At 41.0% G+C, this 21,041-nt stretch overlaps 1 protein-coding gene across 6 annotated transcripts in view; it reads left to right on the forward strand.

The window, feature by feature from the left end:
• Positions 1 to 21,041, forward strand: part of CFDP1 (craniofacial development protein 1) — a 135,913-nt gene that overhangs the window by 12,803 nt on the left and 102,069 nt on the right. For 3 of the 6 annotated variants that reach the window (XM_004273282.3, XM_033434383.2, XM_033434385.2), the window contains exon 5: positions 14,370 to 14,489. In XM_004273282.3, coding sequence (XP_004273330.1) covers positions 14,370 to 14,489 — 120 coding nt within the window. Of the gene's footprint in view, positions 1 to 14,345; positions 14,490 to 21,041 lie in introns of all 6 variants that reach the window. The other 3 variants (XM_049703703.1, XM_049703704.1, XM_049703702.1) reach the window with 1 other exon arrangement.

Genomic DNA, 21,041 nt, shown 5'->3' on the forward strand with positions numbered 1-21,041 from the left:
CTGTTGCAGACCAATACTTTTGTAAAACACAATTAATAGGAATTATTAGAAAAGTAAATTAAGAAGAGATACAAAATACAAACGCAAACTTAAAAAAAATATTTATTTAGGCTGTGGCGGCTCATGGGATCTTTGTTGTGGCATGCTGGCTCTTAGTTGTGGCATGCGGACTTCTTAGTTGGCAGTATGCATGTGGGATCTAGTTCCCTGACCAGGGATTGAACCCAGGACCCCTGCATTGGGAGTGTGAAGTCTTACCCACTGGACCACCAGGGAAGTCCCCAAGCTCAAATTTTTAACAATAAGATTTAACAGACAGACGTAAAATTACATTTCAATAAATACAGTCAAAATGAGCACAAAATAAGAAAAGGAAAAGAATTACATAACTATCCTTTTTTGGGGAGGGGGCAGCAGGCACACCCTGCGACTTGCAGGATCTGAATTCCCCAACCAGGGATTGAACCCGAGCCCCGGCACTGAAAGTGCCGAGTCCTAACCACTGGACCGCCAGGGAATTCCCTATAACTATACATGTTGATCATTGAAAGTGTGAGTGTAAGTGATTAATAAAAGGAATCACCTTTTAATTCTATAATTGAAGCAAAAAACTAGAAGTATCAATTCCCAGTACTTAACATCTAGACACATACTTTGAATAAGTGCTGTTTATATTAATTTTTAAAGTTTTTAATGGGTCAAAATAGCTTATATCTTTCTTGTTAATTAATCTAAGTGGGATTGGTGACAGCCCTACTCCTGGAGGATGATGTATATGTAAATTATTTCTGTGTTGGTGCTCTTCCTCTTCTTTTTAATTTTTTAAAAAATAATACTCATCATAAACCCATCTCAAAGGGCTGTTTTTGTACCTCATTTATTTATTTATTTATTTAAATTTATTTGTTTATTTATTTATTGGCTGCATTGGGTCTTCGTTGCTGTGTGTGGGCTTTCTCTAGTTGCAGCAAGTGGGGGCTAGTCTTCGTTGCAGCGCGCGGGCTTCTCATTGCAGTGGCTTCTCTTGTTGCGGAGCACGGGCTCTAGGCGTGCGGGCTTCAGTAGTTGTGGCATGTGGTCTCAATAGTGGGCTCATGGGCTCTAGAGCACAGGCTCAGTAGTTGTGGCACACGGGCTTAGCTGCTCTGTGGCATGTGGGATCTTCACAGACCTGGGCTCGAACCCATGTCCCCTCCATTGGCAGGCAGATTCTTAACCACTGCACCACCAGGGAAGTCCTGTACCTCTTTTTAATTTATTTTTCTAATAAATTCTTTCTATTGTGTTTTACAAAAGTATTGGTCTGCACCAGGTTGAAGTTTTTAAATCATGGTCCTTCACTACAGATAATTTAGACAATGATCTGCAGTAATGTGAAAGTAATGAGGATGGAAGTGTGGATTTTAAAGCAGTTTCATTAAGTTCAGGATTTTCATTTTTACTTTTTCCAAACGAAGCCAGTACTAACTACATTTACTTTTTTTTTCCTTCCAGTTTTATTGAGAAATAATTGACATACAGCACTGTATAAGTTTAAGGTGTACAGCAAAATGATTTGACCTAGGTACCTCATGAAATGATTAGTAGTAACTGTATTTTCAGAGTTCATCTTCAGTGCTTCATAAGTAGTCAGTTCGAGTAATTTATCCTGTCAAGTTATAATTAAATTTAAGTTATATTGGGCTTCCCTGGTGGCGCAGTGGTTGAGAGTCTGCCTGCCGATGCAGGGGACACGGGTTCGTGCCCCAGTCTGGGAAGATCCCACATGCCGCGGAGCGGCTGGGCCCATGAGCCATGGCCGCTGAGCCTGTGCGTCTGGAGCCTGTGCATCCGGAGCCTGTGCTCTGCAACGGGAGAGGCCACAACAGTAAGAGGCCCGCGTACTGCCAAAAAAAAAAAAAAATTTAAGTTATATTTCAGTGGGAAAAAGGAATTCTGGATGCATGAATTTCCTATGTGTGGATTTTTTTTTTATGGAAAATATAATTCAAAACATTCTGTGAAACATGTTAACCTATAGGAACTGTTCTTCAGGCTTTTAGCTTGCATTTTTACTCTTAGAGTTTATTTGTTTCTGAAAAATATGTTGAATTACTTCCTTGTGTGAAAGTACTAAGATTTTTAAAAACACCAAACTGGGAATTCCCTGGCAGTCCAGTGGTTAGGACTCCACAGTTTCACTGCTGGGCCTGGGTTCAATTCCTGGTTGGGGAATTAAGATCCCGCAAGCTGCTCAGTGTGGACAAAAAAATACCAAACAAAGCAGGCAAATAAGCATGTCTTACTTGTCCAATTGAGATCTTTAAAATTGGGGACCATATGGTTATTGTTTTTCTTTTAGAAGTACTAAGTTTATTCTGTAGTTCATCATTCTCAAGGCACTTTCTTCTTCATAACCATTGTACTTCAGCATGCATTATAACATATGCATATTTATGATCAACTTTCAGTTTATCAAAAATAGTCATTTAAATTTAATGCATTAGCTTTACATAATGCACAGTTTTTACTACTGTACTAAGAACAGTGGGGTTTTTTTTATGTAGTAAGAGTTTTCTCAATGAAGGAAGCAGTGTATTAATTTATGTTCTAGCACAAACTCCTTAATGTAAACTGTTTCCCTGTTTTGCAGCTGTGCCATTGGAACATATTCTTCTAAACACGTAAACTTCAAGTCTCATCTGTTGACATGTGATCCTACTTTTATTACACAGATCAGTGTCAGTTAATGTTTGTCAGCAAAAAACTGATAAAAAAGAATATATCGCCCTCATGATTAAATCACATATACTAAAATAATTTTCATATTAGCAATAATCTGTCATTCTTCAAATTGCATTGAAGAAACACTTTGCTAACTTTGTTAATAGTTTCTGCATCATAAGCCAGATCCTGAATACTTTAAGCCATGGTGTCATTGGAAAGTTGTACTTGAACTACCTTCTTTGTCAAGATTTCCAAGCAGACACCTTTGATATAGTCTTTTACTAATGTCCTGGGAGTGGTATATGTTTTTCTTAGTTAGCAACCAAAAGTACTCCTTTCTCAGAAGGCCACAGTGCTAACGTAGGGAATTTTGTATCTGTTTTTATTGACTTTTTAGTTCAGTACTCCTTCTTTCAAATAATTCTTTTGATTTTGAACTTATTTCTTCATGTTTTATATGTAAATGCTGCAGAAGTTTTGGTGGATTTGTTGCTTTATTAGCCAAAACATCTCTGCAAAGAACTCACTGGTTTTAGCGCTGAGTGATCAAAACCCAAGCCCAGTGTATGAGGGCTCATAGAGTAAAAGCGGTTTGACCTTGGTTGTCCTTCATTTCTTTGGAGTCACTTCCATTATCATCATGTGGTTTACTACTACTGATGCATTCAGGAAACGTGGGTTTTTTTTGCAGAAGCATACAGTGTGGGTTGTTTTGCTATCAGTAAATGAGGATTAAAAAATAATACCAAATTTACTTTCTTAATTTAGTTATTAAACTATAAATTTTAAAAGTCACACTTGGTCAAAAATTAAAATGATTGTAAAAATTTATAAAAAGAAATGCTTAAATTTTATCACATTTTGGGGTTTTAATTGATAAAATAACTCTAAACTTTCATACACAATGTAATGTGGTCTTACTGCACAAGACTAATATCACGTGTGACCACCTTGCAAGTTTGACAGTACCTGAATTGGTCTATGTTCTGTTTAATGCAATGAGTCCATCATTCATGTCTTGAATATTGTGACATTGTCAAATTGCTAAGCAAGTTTCTAAATACTTTTTCAAAATTTTTGTACCTATCTTGTCTTAGACCAATAACAGGTAGTTTCGCAGGCCACATTTTTGGTAGCTACAGTTCTACGCAAATCTTTCCCTAGTTATTCTAAAATGTTCTTTTTTTTAAAATAAATATTTTAATTTTTATTTTTGGCTGCGTTGGGTCTTCATTGGCTGTGCGTGGGCTTTCTCTGGTTGTAGCGAGTGGGGGCTACACTTCATTGAGGTGCGCGGGCTTCTCACTGCAGTGGCCTCTCCTGTTGCGGAGCACGGGCTCTAGGTGTGCAGGCCTCAGTAGTTGTGGCACGCAGACTCAGCAGTTGTGGCATGCGAGCTCTAGAGCGCAGGCTTAGTAGTTGTGACGCACGGGCTTAGTTGCTCCATGGCATGTGGGATCTTCCCAGACCAGCGCTCAAACCCATGTCTCCTGCATTGGCAGGCAGATTCTTAACTACTGTGCCACCAGGGAAGTCCCTGCATTTAGTCTTTTTTAAAAAAATTTTTTTATGGCCTTTATTATGTTGAGGTAGGTTCCTCTATGCCCACTTTCTGGAGAGTGTTTATCATAATGGGTGTTGAATTTTGTCAAAAGCTTTTTCTGCATCTCTTGAGATGACCATATGGTTTTATTCATCAATTTGATAATATGGTGTATCACATTGATTGATTTGCATATATTGAAGAATCCTTGCATCCCTGGGATAAATCCCACTTGATCATGATGTATGATCCTTTTAATGTGTTGTTGGATTCTGTTTTGCTAGTATTTTGTTGAGGATTTTTGCATCCATATTCATCAGTGATATTGCTCTGTAATTTTCTGTTTTTGTAGTATCTTTGTCTGGTTTTGGTATCAGGGTGATGGCCTCACAGAATGAGTTTGGGAGTGTTCTTTCCTCTGCAGTTTTTTGGAAGAGTTTGAGAAGGATGGGTGTTAACTCTTCTCTAAATGTTTGATAGAATTCACCTGTGAAGCCATCTGGTCCCAGACTTTTGTTTGTTGGAAGAATTTTAATCACAGTTTCAATTTCATGACTTGTGATTGGTCTGTTCATATTTTCTATTTCTTCCTGGTTCAGTCTTGGAAGGTTATACCTTTCTAAGAATTTGGCCATTTTTTCCAGTTGTCCATTTTAGTGGCATAGAATTGCTTGTAGTAGTGTCTTAGGATGCTTTGTATTTCTGCGGTGTCTGTTGTAACTTCTCCTTTTTCATTTCTAATTTTATTGATTTGAGCCCTCTCCCTCTTTTTCTTGATGAGTCTGGCTAAGGGTTTATCAATTTTGTTTATCTTCTCAAAGAACCAGCTTTTAGTTTTATTGATCTTTGCTATGGTTTTCTTTGTTTCTATTTCATTTATTTCTGCTCTGATCTTTATGATTTCTTTCCTTCTGCTAACTTTGGGTTTTGTTTGTTCTTCTTTCTCTAGTTCCTTTAGGTGTAAGGTTAGATTGTTTATTTGAAATTTTTCTTGTTTCTTGAGGTAGGCTTGTATAGCTATAAACTTCCCTCTTAGAACTGCTTTTGCTGTATCCTATAGGGTTTGGATCATTGTGTTTTCATTGTCATTTGTCTCTAGGTATTTTTTTATTTCCTTTTTGATTTCTTCAGTGATCTCTTGTTTATTTAGTAATGTATTGTTTAGCCTCCATATGTTTGTGTTTTTTACGTTTTTTCCCCTGTAATTCATTTCTAATCTCATAGCATTGTGGTCAGAAAAGATGCTTGATATGATTTCAATTTTCTTAAATTTACTGAGGCTTGATTTGTGACCCAAGATGTGATCTGTCCTGGAGAATGTTCCGTACGCACTTGAGAAGAAAGTGTAATCTGCTGTTTTTGGATGGAATGTCCTATAAATATCAATTAAATCTATCTGGTCTGTTGTGTCATTTAAAGCTTCTGTTTCCTTATTTATTTTCATTTTGGGTGATCTGTCCATTGGTGTAAGTGACGTGTTAAAGTCCCCCACTATTATTGTGTTACTGTCAATTTCCTCTTTTACAGCTGTTAGCAGTTGCCTTATGTATTGAGGTGCTCCTATGTTGGGTGCATATATATTTATAATTGTTATATCTTCTTCTTGGATTGATCCCTTGATCATTATGTAGTGTCCTTCCTTGTGCCTTGTAACATTCTTTATTTTAAAGTCTATTTTATCTGATATGAGTATTGCTACTCCAGCTTTCTTTTGATTTCCGTTTGCATGGAATATCTTTTTCCATCCCGTCACTTTCAGTCTGTGTGTGCCCCTAGGTCTGAAGTGGGTCTCTTGTAGACAACATATAGATGGGCCTTGTTTTTGTATATATTCAGCAAGCCTGTGTCTTTTGGTTGGAGCATTTAATCTATTCACGTTTAAGGTAATTATCGATATGTATATTCCTATGACCATTTTCTTAATTGTTTTGGGTTTGTTTTTGTAGGTCCTTTTCTTCTCTTGTGTTTCCCACTTAGAGAAGTTCCTTTAACATTTGTTGTAGAGCTGGTTTGGTGGTGCTGAATTCTCTTAGCTTTTGCTTGTCTCTAAAGCTTTTGATTTCTCCATCGAATCTGAATGAGATCCTTACTGGGTAGAGTAATCTTGGTTGTAGGTTTTTCTCTTATATCATGCCACTCCCTTCTGGCTTGTAGAGTTTCTGCTGAGAAATCAGCTGTTAACCTTATGGGAGTTCCCTTATATGTTATTTGTTGTTTTTCCCTTGCTGCTTTCAATAAGTTTTCTTTGTCTTTAATTTTTGCCAATTTGATTATTATGTGTCTTGGCATTTTTCCCCTTGGATTTATCCTGTATGGGACTCGATGCGCTTCCTGGACTTGGGTGGCTATTTCCTTTCCCATGTTAGGGAAGTTTTTGACTATAATCTCTTCAAATATTTTCTCAGGTCCTTTCTCTCTTCTCCTTCTGGGACCCCTATAATGCGAATGTTGTTGCGTTTAATGTTGTCCCAGAGGTCTCTTAGGCTGTCTTCATTTCTTTTCATTCTTTTTTCTTTATTCTGTTCCGCAGCAGTGAATTCCACCATTCTGTCCTCCAGGTCATTTATCCGTTCTTCTGCCTCAGTTATTCTGCTATTGATTCCTTCTAGTGTAGTTTTCATTTCAGTTATTGTATCGCTCATCTCTGTTTGTTCTTTCATTCTTTTAGGTCTTTGTTAAACATTTCTTGCATCTTCTCAATCTTTGCCTCCATTCTTTTTTCGAGGTCCTGGATCATCTTCACTATCAGTATTCTGAATTCTTTTTCTAGAAGGTTGCCTATCTCCACTTCATTTAGTTGTTTTTCTGGGGTTTTGTCTTGTTCCTTCATCTGATACATAGCCCTCTGCCTTTTCATCTTGTCTGTCTTTCTGTGAATGTGGTTTTTGTTCCACAGGCTGCAGGACTGTAGTTCTGCTTGCTTCTGCTGTCTGCCCTCTGGTGGATGAGGCTATCTAAGAGGCTTGTGTAAGTGTCCTGATGGGAGGGACTGGTGGTGGGTAGAGCTGACTCTGCATTTAGTCATTTAGTCTTAAGAGTCCCTCTGTGTTGTAGTGTGTCTCTCAGTTTGGGTTGTTGCATTGTTTCCTCATGGTTAACTTCATATTAATCACTTTAGACAAAAATACTACATGATGATGTTTTGTCCTCGTCAGTACATCACATTGTTAACACTGATTATTGGTGGCAATAAGTTAGACTACTTAGGCAATATATGTCAGAATTCTCCATTGCAAAGACACCCTTTTCCCATATAATCATTTTAGGGATCCATTAAATAAATCTTGATGATGTGAATTAAGAATGTATTTTGCTGGGCTTCCCTGGTGGCTCAGTGGTTAAGAATCTGCTTGCCAATGCAGGGGACATGGGTTCGAGCCCTGGTCTGGGAAGATCCCACATGCTGCGGAGCATCTAAGCCCGTGCGCCACAACTACTGCGCCTGAGCTCTAGAGCCTTCGAGCCACAGCTACTGAAGCCCACGTGCCTAGAGCCCGTGCTCCGCAACTAGAGAAGCCACCATAATGAGAAGCCCGCGCACAGCAAGGAAGACCCAACGCAGCCAGAAATAAATAAATAAATAAATTAATTAATTTTAAAAAGTAAAAGGGGGCTTCCCTGGTGGTGCAGTGGTTGAGAGTCCACCTGCCGATGCAGGGGACTCGGGTTCGTGCCCTTGGTTCGGGAAGATCCCACATGCTGCGGAGTGTCTGGGCCTGTGAGCCATGGCCGCTGAGCCTGTGCGTCTGGAGCCTGTGCTCCGCAACGGGAGAGGCCACAACAGTGAGAGGCCTGCGTACCGCAAGAAACAAAGAAACAAACAAAAATAAAAGGGAAATCTCTTTACAAAAAAAAAAGAATGTGTTTTGCTGCCAGAAATCATACTGGGAAGTATTGAGCTATCCATCAGAGGTTAGTAGAACACTGATAGTGAACTGAAGTCCTACAAAAATAATACAGAAAGTGTTTAATATACCGTTGGGAATATAGGTTTTAAATTTTTGGAAATTTTTCTTGGCTTGCATTATTTCCCATGTGTCATATAGGATATCTAAGAAAGATTTATTATAACTTTACCATTGACTTTACATAGAGAGTAATAAGAAAAGCTGGTGAATAACTGTTATGATAAATCATTAAATTTCCTGATCAAATTAAATTTTGTGGATTTATTAATATTTATAAATATAGTTGACTGAAACAAATTTTCTATTTTTAAATTTTTTTCTCTTTCATTTTTTTAAAGCAAATGGGTGATTGTTTTAAATACTGGATGAGTATTCAGAGAACCTGCTGTTTCTATCATTTGTCAGAAGAGGGCAGCACCGTGTCTATCAAAAAAACAGCAGTATGAATAAAGAAACTTTTTTTTCCATAAATATACACACTCACGCACATATGTTTTATACTCAAAAGTAATATATGCTTATTACTTTAAACACATACATGCAGAGATGTATAACGTGACAAGTGAAAGTTCTGTGTAACGCCTTCTCCCTAAAAAAAACAAAAATTCTGTTAATAATTGTCATGTTGCCAGGAATTTTTTAAGAAGTTCAATTATTTATACTTAAATTTAAGTATTATAAGGAGCCCTCATGTAGGAACTTGAAGGGCCTGAATTTTGACAATAAGATGCAAAGTTGGTAAATGGATTTTGAGCATATCTTTTAATCTCTTGATGTCATTATTCTGCTTTTCCTTTTTGTCTTTGTATCAAGTTAAGAAATGTGAGAAAGAGCTACTGATGACTGGGAGGAATTTGTAAGTATAAGCATAAGGTAGTGTTAGCACAGTCAGTCTTTTGGGTTTTTTCTAATTATGTTTTAATTGTTAAATTTAGGATTTTTACCTTTTTGTTTCGGTTTTCTCCCACTTGAAAAATGTGTAGCTTATTAACCTTGGTGAATGAGGAAATACAGTATTTTTTATCCTTCCCTATCATATAACCAGCTGAGCCAGTTAGCTCAGAATTTCCTAAATGATTCACCTTTTGGAAGAGGCCAGTCATGGAAAGTTTCTGCATAAATAAAGACTTTTCAGGAAGTTCTGATTAAGTGAAAATGAAGTTAAGATGGAATTCCTTCTGCTAGCACTTGAATTAACTGTTGCTAATGATGGGCCTTTTCCTGTCAGGGTTCCCTCTTGTACATTAGGAGTGGTCTATAATTTAACTGTTCTCCTACTTGAAGATATTTTGATAGCGAATCCCCCCCCCACCCCATCTGCATCTAGGTCAACGCCTGACTTGCAGGATCTTAGTTGCCTGAACAGGGATTGAACCCAGGCCCCGGCAGTGAAAGCACCGAGTCCTAACCACTGGACCACCAGGGAATTCCTGCGAATCTGTTTTTATTGCTTGTTAAAAGTGGAGTTCTTCTAGGCGTATTTTCAATATACAGTAATCTGCTTATTTTTACTTTGTGTCATTTATCAAAGTCCCTGAGAGAAATATTCCAGTTTAAAGAACTTGTTTCCTAGTGAATATGAATAAGACTTTTTTTAAAAAAATTAATTAATTAATTAATTATATTTTTGGCTGCATTGGGTCTTCGTTGCTGCATGTGGGCTTCCTCTGGTCGCAGCGAGCAGGGGCTACTCTTCGTTGTGGCGCACAGGCTTCTCACTGCGGTGGCTTCTCTTGTTGCGGACCAGGGCTCTAGGGGCGCGGGCTTCAGTAGTTGGGGCTTGTAGGCTCTAGAGCGCAGGCTCAGTAGTTGTGGCAGATGGGCTTAGTTGCTCCACGGCATGTGGGATCTTCTCGGACCAGGGCTTGAACCCGTGTCCCCTGCATTGGCAGGAGGATTCTTAACCGCTGCGCCACCAGGGAAGTCCATGAATAAGACTTTGGCAGTAAGAAATTAATAGAGATATTCCCACAATTTATACTTTTTTCCATGCTTCCTTTATGCCACTTACTATATATCATGTTTTGTTATGATTTGTTTTCATGGTTGGCTGTCCTGATGGACTGTGAGCCAGTCAGGGCAGAGACAATGTCATATCTTTTTATATGTCTCATGTTCAACACAGTGCCTGCATCTAGGTCGCTTTTCAGAAAATCTCCACTGAATTGTCTTAGGTTGCTGGTAGAAAAGTTTTGTTGGTACTGTGGTAAAACAAGTAAACAAAACATACTTTGCATAAAGTCTTCTTTTACTTTCCCTATGACTTGGGCTACTTGATCTTTATCTTCTCTCATCACCAGCATTCTAAAGTTTCATAATGATATGCCTTTTTGTAGATCTTTTTTTTTTTTTTTTTTTGGTATGTGGGCCTCTCACTGTTGTGGCTTCTTTTGTTAGCGGAGCACAGGCTCCGGACGCGCAGGTTCAGTGGCCATAGCTCACGGGCCCAGCTGCTCTGCGGCATGTGGGATCCTCCCGGACCGGGGCACGAACCCTTGTCCCCTGCATTGGCAAGCGAACTCTCAACCACTGCGCCACCAGGGAAGCTCTGTAGATCTTTTTAAATTGCTGGGTCATGGGAGTTCCTCGGTGGCCTAGTGGTTAGGATTCAGCACTGTCATTGCTGTGGCCTGCATTCGATCCCTGGTCGGGGAACTGAGATCCCGCAAGCTGCGTGGTATGGCCAAAATATTTTTAAAAATAAATAAATAAAATAAATTGCTGGGTCACATATCCTGTGGAACACTCATTTTGTGGAAACTTCTGGGAAATTTTTCTTTTTGTTCATAACTTCCCATATTTTCTTATTCTGAAATTCCTATTAGTTAAATTGATGTAATAGTAAGGCTCTGCTAGGCTATGCTGGGGTAACAAACCCAGAAAGTCCGTAGCATAACACATATTTATTTCTTACTGGTACACAGTCCAACACAGGTTGGGTAGCCCTACATCTTACAACTCAGCCGTCTGAAACACGTAGGAAACACATAGCCCTTGAGATTGCTGTGGCAAAGGAAGAGCGAATAGATACATCTTCATTTAATTTGTCCGTTTTGAGAATGAGACTTCGGCCCTGCCATCTGAGTCTGGAACTTATGTGATTTTCATTTCTCCAATGAGTAATGGGTTCTGGGTTGGGTAGGGGTCAGTAGCCTGTGGTATAAGATAGAGAAGGGGATCTGGGACCTAGACGCTCCTGATACAAACTTTCAACTAGTTTTAGCCCCACTCCTCTCCCCAACCTTCAAAGTTTCCTGGTATCTACATTTACTGAGCCTTTCTAGGATACTGCTTGCTTGTTGGCCATTTCACATGGCTACCAGCTTGAGAGATTAGAGCAAACAAAGACTTAAGTCAACTTTTACTCGTGTGTTTGCTTTCTACCTTCAAAAAATTTGATTGACATCTTTCTCCTGTTATACCTGTTCTTATCCTTGTGTAGTTCTGCCTTTGTAAATTTGTTTACCACTGTTTGGCAGGGTTTTGGTAGGGAGTAGAGTTCAAACCCCCATTTCCAAGTGGAAGTTTCCACTTGTTCTTCACAAGCCATCTCAGTTCTTCTCCAGATTCTACCCAGGGCAAGGAGATTTAAAGCAACTTTCTAGGCCAGTGCTCTGGGACTCTGCATTAAGCCTCAGGTTTGGATGTAGGTTTATGTTGGTTGTCTCTATAGCAGTGTAATGAATCACCCCAAAATTCAGCAGCTTAAAACAGTTGTTTTATTGTAATTTCTCCTAGTTCTGGGGTGGCTGGACTCAGCTAGATGGTTCTTGTGCAGAGCCTCTCATGCAGTTGTAGTTAGTGGCTGGGTCTGGGGCCATCTTGAAAGTTTTTTTACTCCCATGTCTGGTGCCTGGGCCAGGAAGAAACACCTGGGGTCTGGAACGGGCTCCTTAGGTATCTCTCTCTCAGTGGTATTCCCATGTATTCTCTCCAGCATGGCGGCTTTGGGGCAGCCAGACTTCTTGTGTGGTAACTTGGGGTTTCAGAGGTACATTCTTGAGAGAGAGGTACATTCTTGAGAGAGAGCCACCTTTTCTCAGTGAGCCTTATAAGTCATGTAGTGCCCCTTCCACTGAATCTTGTGAGTCGAGGCAGCCGCAAAGGCCCACCCAGTTTCAAGGGGGGTGACATATACTCTCCCTTTCATTGGGGTAGTGTCAGGTTCTGGAAGAGCATGGAGGTTGGGAAATTTGTGGCAACCATCTTTGGGAAATAGAATTTACTGAAGGGCTTTCTGTAGCATTGCTACTTAATCTCTAGATGAGAAAAAGTAACTTAACCCCTTAGATATCAGTGTTCTCACTCATGAAATGTAAATGTGTTAGCGGCTACTACAGAAATGCTACAGACCATCCCAAAACACAGTGGTGTACACCAGTAAGAATTTATTTGTTGAACATGTGTTCCTGGATATCTGGGGTTCAGCTAATCTAGGCTGGTCTCCAAGCTGCTTGTTGGGTTCAGATCTGCAGCATGTGTCTTTCAGCCATCTTAGACCAGCAGCTCCCTGAGGCATACTGTTCTTATGGCTAAAGGGAGGAACTCAAGGGGCAAGTGAAACAGCACAAATACATTTAAAGCTTCTTTTCCTGTCAAATCAGCTAACATCTCATTGACTGTTGAAGCAAGTCATGTATCCAAGCTCAGCATCGGTAGGGTAGGGGAGTATCTTCTTGGTCCACAGGGAAGGTGTGAATATTTGCCGAATGGTGGTCTAATCTATCATATCATATCATATCTAATCTATCATATCTTCCTCTTGTTTTTGACTCTTGACTCTTAGTACTGAGAGGTTTACTTAGGAGAATAGAGGGACACACAAATTAAGCCCAATACAGAGTAGGACCAGATTTGGGGGGGACCTTGATTTGGGGGGTTCAGCAGTTTGTATTTGATCCTCTGAGTAATAGTGAGCCATCATAAGAACTTGAGTAGGGGAGTAACAGAGTGTTCGTTTGTTTGTTTGAAGTCATCCTTCAAGATTAAGGTAGTCTTTGCCAGTGAAGATTCTTAATGTAAAACCGTCAACCTCTTATTTTGTGCCACTTGTGTGGGTGACACAGTACTGAGTGCAGGAGTGAGATGGTTCTTAAAGAGAAATTTTGGTTTTGGTCCTAAGAAGCGTAGAAGGAAGAAGAGAAAAGATAGAGACTTCTATTCCTGCAAATCTGGAATTTATAGGATTCATCTGTCATTATGCTGAATGACCTGTTTGAACACTCGTGATAACACAGTGACCATAATCTTGGACCCTCTGACAGACAGATTGGCATTTAAACAAAATTCCTCAAATGTTTTTATTGACTTGGCAAACCCAGGACGGCATTAGGCATTTCCCTTCTTTATCTGAAATTTCAGGCACCATTAATACTTTTATTTGTTGCTTTAGGACTCAGTTTTTTGTTTTTTTTTTTGAGAATTACGTTTTATTTGACGGACTTGATGAGGACTTAAGCCTGGAAGACAACCTCTCAGATGACTCTGAGGGACTGCTCTGAAGAGGTCAGGGAGGAGCCAGGATATATAGGAGTTTTTGCAAACCAGGTAGTAGAAACATCAAAAGATTATTGTTAATTAAAGAAAAACAGGGACTTCCCTGGTGAGGACTTAGTTTTATTGAGGGCATTTTTTCCAGTTTTGAAACTGGACAGGATTCTCAGTCGTGTTGCTTTCTTCCACCCTTAAATCACTGCCTATTTGGCGGTTTTAAGGAATTTTGTTTCATGTTTGGGCAGTTAGGTATAGAGCAAGAGCCTTCTTTAGAGTATTCCCAATTGTTTATACTGTTGCTTTTCTCCTTGAAATAATGCCAGTGTTTTTCTCCCAAATATTCCATCTCCCCATTCCAACTTTTACTTAAGTGTGAGCGCTCATCTGCGTGTGAGGTGCAGTGGAAGAGCCCTTTTCAGCCTTCACATCGGTGACCCACGTGGACTGTGATTCAGTGGTGACTGTCATGCTGACAGAAGTAACGGGGGGGACTTGAGAGACATCAGACTTACATATGCTGTTGTTTCATTTGTTAAATTAATAAGGGGAAAATGTCTTTATCTAGAACTGTTACAGTACACTTTAATCATAAAGCTCAGCAGCCAGAATTTATAGAAGCCCCGTGTGTTTTTCCTTGTTGTTATTTATGCCCTTTTCTTAGATTTTGTTTCTTTCTTTTTATTCCTCTTGTAAAGTTGGTGTCTCCTTCCTTGGTACAGGGTGACTAAGGAAGTGGATGCTACATCTAAAGAAGCCAAATCCTTCTTCAAGCAAAATGAGAAAGAAAAACCCCAGGCTAATGTCCCTTCAGCTCTGCCATCACTTCCTGCCGGATCAGGGTGAGTAGTCTAGTCTCAGGTCCAGGTGTACCTGGCACGTTGGAGAAGCTGTTTTCAGTACAAGGACACCCTTTACCTGTAGCTCTCGTGACTCCTTTCCTGAGAGAAGGAATTCTGCTGCTGTTGTGCCTTTGCTGAAATATTTGCCAAAACGGGGGAGGCAGAGGAAAATTAGCCACAGGCTTCTTGTTTGATTCTGAAAAAAGTCCTGATATACAGTGTTGGCCACAGAGGTGAACACATAGTAGACTTTACATTTAAAAAATAATTTTTTTAAAAGCATGACATTTATTTATTTATTTTTGGTTGCGTTGGGTCTTTGTTGCTGCGCACAGGCTTTCTCTAGTTGCGGCGAGCGGGGGCTGCTCTTCGTTGCGGTGCTCGGGGCTTCTCATCGCTGTGGCTTCTCTTGTTGTGGAGCATGGGCTCTAGGCACCCGGGCTTCAGTAGTTATGGCACATGGGCTCTGTAGTTGTGGCTCGCGGGCTCTAGAGCTCAGGCTCAGTAGTTGTGGTGCATGGGCTTAGTTGCTCTGCAGCATGTGGGATCCTCCCAGACCAGGGCTTGAACACGTGTCCCCTGCTTTGGCAGGCGGATTCTTAACCACTGTGCCACCAGGGAAGTCCCTAAAAAATAATTTTTGAATGAAAATATCAGCAGATCATCAGAACTTGTAATAAAGATTTGGGTTGAGTACTTGCTTCCACTCCCAAAGACCTCATAGGAACAGAAAAAGGTCAAAGCTGACTTGCAAATAATTTTGTTAACACATCATCAAGAACTTAATAGTTTTCCTCCCTTTATATTTTCCATACTACATGGGTTATTTTTAGCTGAAGACTAGAATTGTTTCTTTGGAGGAAATAAAAATTCCCTTCTTCTTAACCTGTATGTAAGATGGAAAGCATCACAGTTAGTATGAGGAACCAGGGCACTAGCCTACAGAGAAGTGAACATGGACTACACCCATTGTAACACTGATCACCTGCTGATTCCTGAGGGGGAGCTCTCTGTCCTTGAGGTGTTTGGGGTAGAACAAGTCATCTATAGGGGCTTCGCTGATCCTTAAGTCAGTTTGTTGCTTCATCCTTTCCTCCCAAAACAGTGAAGTTTTGTTTTGTGTTTTTACATTAAAAAAAAAAAAAAAGTCATTGGTTTTCCTGTCAGGTTACGAGCTTTTATAGGACAGGCCTTTCTCATCTTTGCAGCCCTGGCTCCAAACGACACTGTGTTACACTGGTGTGCATTTACCCAAAAGCAAATCCTGAGACAAAGGTTTGAATGCAAGTCATTAGTGTGGGAGGTGATTCCAGGAAGCCTGAGCAGGGAAGTGAAAAGGTGTGGGAAGGTAGCCAGTGCAGGGTGTATTTTCCAGCCGCTGCTGGTGGTGGCTGCTAATCAGTCCTGCTGGTGGACTTGGCAAGGGCAAGGAGGCTGGGATATTTATCCTCCAACTCCCATCTGTGCTGGCTCAGCTGCTTCCACGGCGCTCAGGCCATGAGCTGCAGGTGTTTGCAGTGACGCTGCTCTCAGGGTGTCATGGCGGTGAGTGCAGGGACGTGTGGATGGCCTGTGTCCACATCTGCTCCATACTTTTTTTCTGCTTCTTAATCCATGCATTTCTCTCCCACTGGAGCAACTAGGTGGCAGAAGTCATGTAGTAGTTACACAGGAACCTGAGAAGGAAAAGGTTTTGAGTGCTTGCTACCACCGTGGAAATTAGGTAAACACCGAGGAAGGCATCTGTGAGAGGAACAGAGTAATGTGAACAGAGTTCTCCAGACTGACCCTCTTAATACTCTAGGCCAGTACGTTTCAAGCTGTGGTTTGCAATCATCATTTAAGAGAAATGAAATAGAATACATGTCATAGTACATCATGTGGTAAGAATAAATATTGTTTTCACAAAATTTTTATTTCAGTGTGGGTTTTGTTTGTTTGTTTTCGGTTGTGCCCGCGGCTTGCAACATCTTAGTTCCCTGACCAGGGATCGAACCCGGGCCCCCAGCAGTGAAAGCACCGAGTCCTAACCACTGGACTGCCAGGGAATTCCCTATTTCAGTTATAAAAGTGCTTGTACAGGGTGATGAAATAAACTATATTTTTTATGAGGTCTGAGATAAAAAATATGAGGCTCTTGGCTGAAGGAACATGCTTTTAGCCTTCTAATCATATTGTTTGAAAGGGATTTTCTTCATACCAATGACTTTCAAACTTTATTGACTGCAACTCACAATAAGGAATACATTTTACATCATGACTTAAAATATAGGTATGTTAAAAAGTGAAATAAAAATTTGGTGAAATTACGTTTACCTTTACTATGTATGGTGAACTCTTCTCTTTTATTTCCATTATTATGTAATTATTATGTGTAGTATGTGTCATTTAAAAAAATGTTATGACCCCTTGAATTGATTTCACAGTCTGTTACAACCTGAATTTGACAAATACTGCTCTAGATTACTTACAGAAGTAGCCTTCTGCAGGCTTGTCTTTGGGTTACCAGGCTTGTATCTGGTATTATTAAACAGTGTCTCTTGGCATTTATTGGAAGTGTTACTGTAAATTAAGTACTAGATTAAGTACTAGATAGAAATAAAGGCAGAGTTTCTTCTGCCTTAGGTTTCTAGCATAGTTAGTTTCAACTAGCATAATTTTTACTTCTAGCTTCCTTGGGTGTTTCTTTTTTTTCTTTTTCCTTTTTTTTTTTTTTTTTTTTTGCAGTACGCGGGCCTCTCACTGTTGTGGCCTCTCCCGTTGCGGAGCACAGGCTCCGGACGCGCAGGCCCAGCTGCCATGGCTCACGGGCCCAGCCGGTCCGCGGCACGTGGGATCCTCCCGGACCGGGGCACGAACCCGCGTCCCCTGCATCGGCAGGTGGACTCTCAACCACTGCGCCACCAGGGAAGCCCCTTGGGTGTTTCTTAAAATAATCCCTATTAATGCTTAGAGATTCTACTTGGAAACAATGTGTTTCAGAAAACACTGTTACCGTAGTTATGAAGATAACCAGAGGAGGGAGAAGTGGTAGCTTGGCAAGGTCACCTTGTTTAAGTCACTGAGTCACTCATGGAAATCTCACTGTATTCTGTATTCATGCCTTCTTTTCTTAGAAAGAGCTAATAGCCTTTAGAAGATAAGAAATCTGCTATGATGATATCTGTATTAGGAGAAACCAGCAGGAAACAGATGGCATCCTCAAATTAGGATACCTTGAGGAGAGTTTAATATCTCACAAAATAATGAAAAACCACAGGGAGAGGGACAGTATGGTATCTCTGGGCCTAGTAATAATGCGGCTCCATCACCAACCCTAGACCTGAAGGGGCAAGACAGGGAGCAGTTTATGGCAGTGAAGATAGGGAGGGCCTCCTGTCAGGAGCTGAGAACTTCACTTGAGTGATGGGCCATCTAGGGGGAAGCCAGGGGAATAAATATCCATATTCCATTCCTCCTTCCATCCCATCTCTTGCTAGGGCACTCCATTGGCCATTGAGGCTTATGAAAGAAAAAAAATTATTCTGGTACTTGTTAAAATGGTAAGGAAGACTTATTCAGGATTATTGCAGTAGTTGTTAATGACTATCACAATAGCGGGGAAAGGTCAGACTTAACTTTGAATACAGCAAAGACAGCTGGGGATTTATAGCTAGGGAACAGAATTGAGGGTGAGAGGATGATCAGTGGATGGAACAGTGCTAAGGGGAGACATGAGAAGTAGGGAGATTCTTTTTTTTTTTTTTTTTTTAGCAGTACGCGGGCCTCTCCCGTTGCGGAGCACAGGCTCCGGACTTGCAGGCTCAGCGGCCATGGCTCACAGGCCCAGCCACTCCGCGGCATGTGGGATCCTCCCGGACCGGGGCACGAACCCGTGTCCCCTGCATCGGCAGGCAGACTCTCAACCACTGCGCCACCAGAGATTCTTGCTGAACTGACCTAACAGGGTTCTTGCTGAAGGCAGGCCAAGGACTTATACATCAGAGGTGGCAAATGAAGAACTTGATCATATGTCGAGAGTGATCAGATATGAGTGGGCAGTTCTGTTTAAACTGATTTAGCAGGATTCTTACTGAAACTGAGCTATGCAAGCCCATCAAGGATGGGGCCAAGATTGAGGCTTAGGCGAGAAGAGGTCTCAAAGGAGCCTGACTAAGGTTGGATAAAGAAGAGAGTCTTTTGTTCGTACAGGACAGCATCTGGGGCAGAGAGAGCAGCGTGGAGGACATAGAGGGAATCTAGAGGGGTCAACCAATGACATACCTTTTAGTAGATCAATGAACTACTGTTTCCTTTATAAAGGGGTGAAGTGAAATTTGAGCAAAATCAGTTTCTTTGAAAGCTATAATGGAACATAACAGATTACAAGGATATGTCTGCCTCAGTAAAAAAGTCCTCACAGTTTGTACATGCAAATGGGGACACATTTAGTTGTGATACACGTACCTTGAACTTCTGAATAAATCCAGAAGATGACCTTCAAGGTTGGCATGATCGTTTTTCTGAAATTCATCTCAAAAAGCTTCCACAGTTGTAGTTGTGCTTGGGAAAAGACAGGCTCAAGAGGAATTCATTTGATCTGGGGTGTCTAAGTGCACACATTTTATCAGTGCAGACATTAGTATGTGCTGCAGGCTGCACATGCGTGGTATGCAAAGTTTTCAGGGGAAGAATCTACAGGAAATATCTAACTTATTAAAAGAAAATTATTTTAATGCAGTAAAATATTGTTTCCACAGACTTTTTTCATTTTCATTTTTGGAGTTGCTTCAGTTTATAGAAATTGCCCAGCAGAAACACTTTGTTTATTTTTCTTCTCTCTAAACAGATTTAAGCAATACAGGAAAACCAGAGCAGGAGAGTAAAACATCCTGTCCCATGTCCTTTGCTAGCAAATAAGAATCACAGGAGGGCTTCCCTGGTGGCGCAGTTGTTGAGAGTCCGCCTGCCGATGCAGGGGACACGGTTCGTGCCCCGGTCTGGGAAGACCCCACATGCCGTGGAGTGGCTAGGCCCATGATCCATGGCCACTGAGCCTGCGCGTCCGGAGCCTGTGCTCCACAACGGGAGAGGCCACAACAGTGAGAGGCCCGCGTACCACAAAAAAAAAAAAAAAAAGAATCACAGGAGCAAATGTTTGTAACTGACAGTGCATTTCCGCCACATGTTTAAAATAGCACACTGCTTTGGCTATAAAAAGCCAAAGTTTATGCTTTGGGGATGGAGTAAGCAAAACTCCCAATTTCATTGGCGGCCGGAGTCAGAAATGCCAGGAAACTATGATTGGTAGAAAAAAGCACTGTGCTCGGCATAATGTGTCTGAATTCCTGTAGTTCTGTTAGTCTAAGCTCTCGATCCACTTCTCACCCTCCACTCCCCTCCAGCCCTTGCTACCAATACTGTTGGCCACTTGAATCCAGCTTCTACCAGTGTTTGTGGGGGTCTGGCTGGTACATTTACTGCTTGCCTTCAACCCAACATTTATTACTTACTTTATTCCAACAGTGGGTGGCTGTTAGTTCCATTCAAGTTTATAATCCTACCCATAAGCGTTAACTTGTTTAATGAAGGGCTTACTATTTAGTTGCCTCCTTATAGATTGAGAGTGACCTAAAGCAATAAAACCTAAGGGTGAAAAACATCATTTTCCCGTGTAATTTTGTCTTGTCTTCTCGGTCTATTGAGCAAAAAAAAAAGAGGCTTTATTGTTGAGTCTCAGACAACATCTTGGGTGGTGTCAGTTTAGCAATGTTTGCCCCAAAGATAGAAGAGATAGAATTCCTTACAGTGTCACACTGAAGGTAGAAGACCTGTTGGTACTCAGTGTATTTGAGCAGTCAGTCCCCAGGACCTTTAATTTGTACAACAGAGTCTTGCTGTCTGAGCAGTTGATCTGATGTCTCCCAAGCTCCTCGGACATGAGTTAATATGACTTTGTTGGCTTTTGAGTTTCAATATATAGTCTTTTTTATACAGAGATCATTGAGCATTTCACTTGAAGTAACAAAAACCAGGGCTTCCCTGGCAGCGCAATGGTTAAGAATCTGCCTGCTAATGCAGGGGACGCGGGTTCGAGTCCTGGGCTGGGAAGATCCCACATGCTGCAGAGCAGCTAAGCCCGTGTGCCACAACTACTGAGCCTGTGCTCTAGAGCCCGCGAGCCATAACTACTGAAGCCCACATGCCTAGGGCCCGTGCTCCGCAACAAGAGGAGCCACCGCAATGAGAAGCCCACGTACCGCAACGAAGAGTAGCCCCCGCTCACCGCAACTAGAGAAAGCCCACGCACAGCAATGAAGACCCAAGGCAGCCAAAAATAACTAAATAAATTGATTTAAAAAATAATAATAAAAACACTGACGAGTATTGCATACACAGCAGCCCTTTAAAAAAAAAAAGTAACAAAAACCGATATAGCCACAGTACTGGGTGGAAATGTTTCTTTTGTTTGTTTGTTTGTTTTTTGGGTTCGTGGGCCTCTCACTGTTGTGGCCTCTCCCATTGCGGAGCACAGGCTCTGGACGCGCAGGCTCAGCGGCCATAGCTCACGGA

The sequence above is a fragment of the Orcinus orca genome, chromosome 20 (assembly GCF_937001465.1).
Source record: "Orcinus orca chromosome 20, mOrcOrc1.1, whole genome shotgun sequence".
NCBI lineage: Eukaryota > Metazoa > Chordata > Mammalia > Artiodactyla > Delphinidae > Orcinus > Orcinus orca.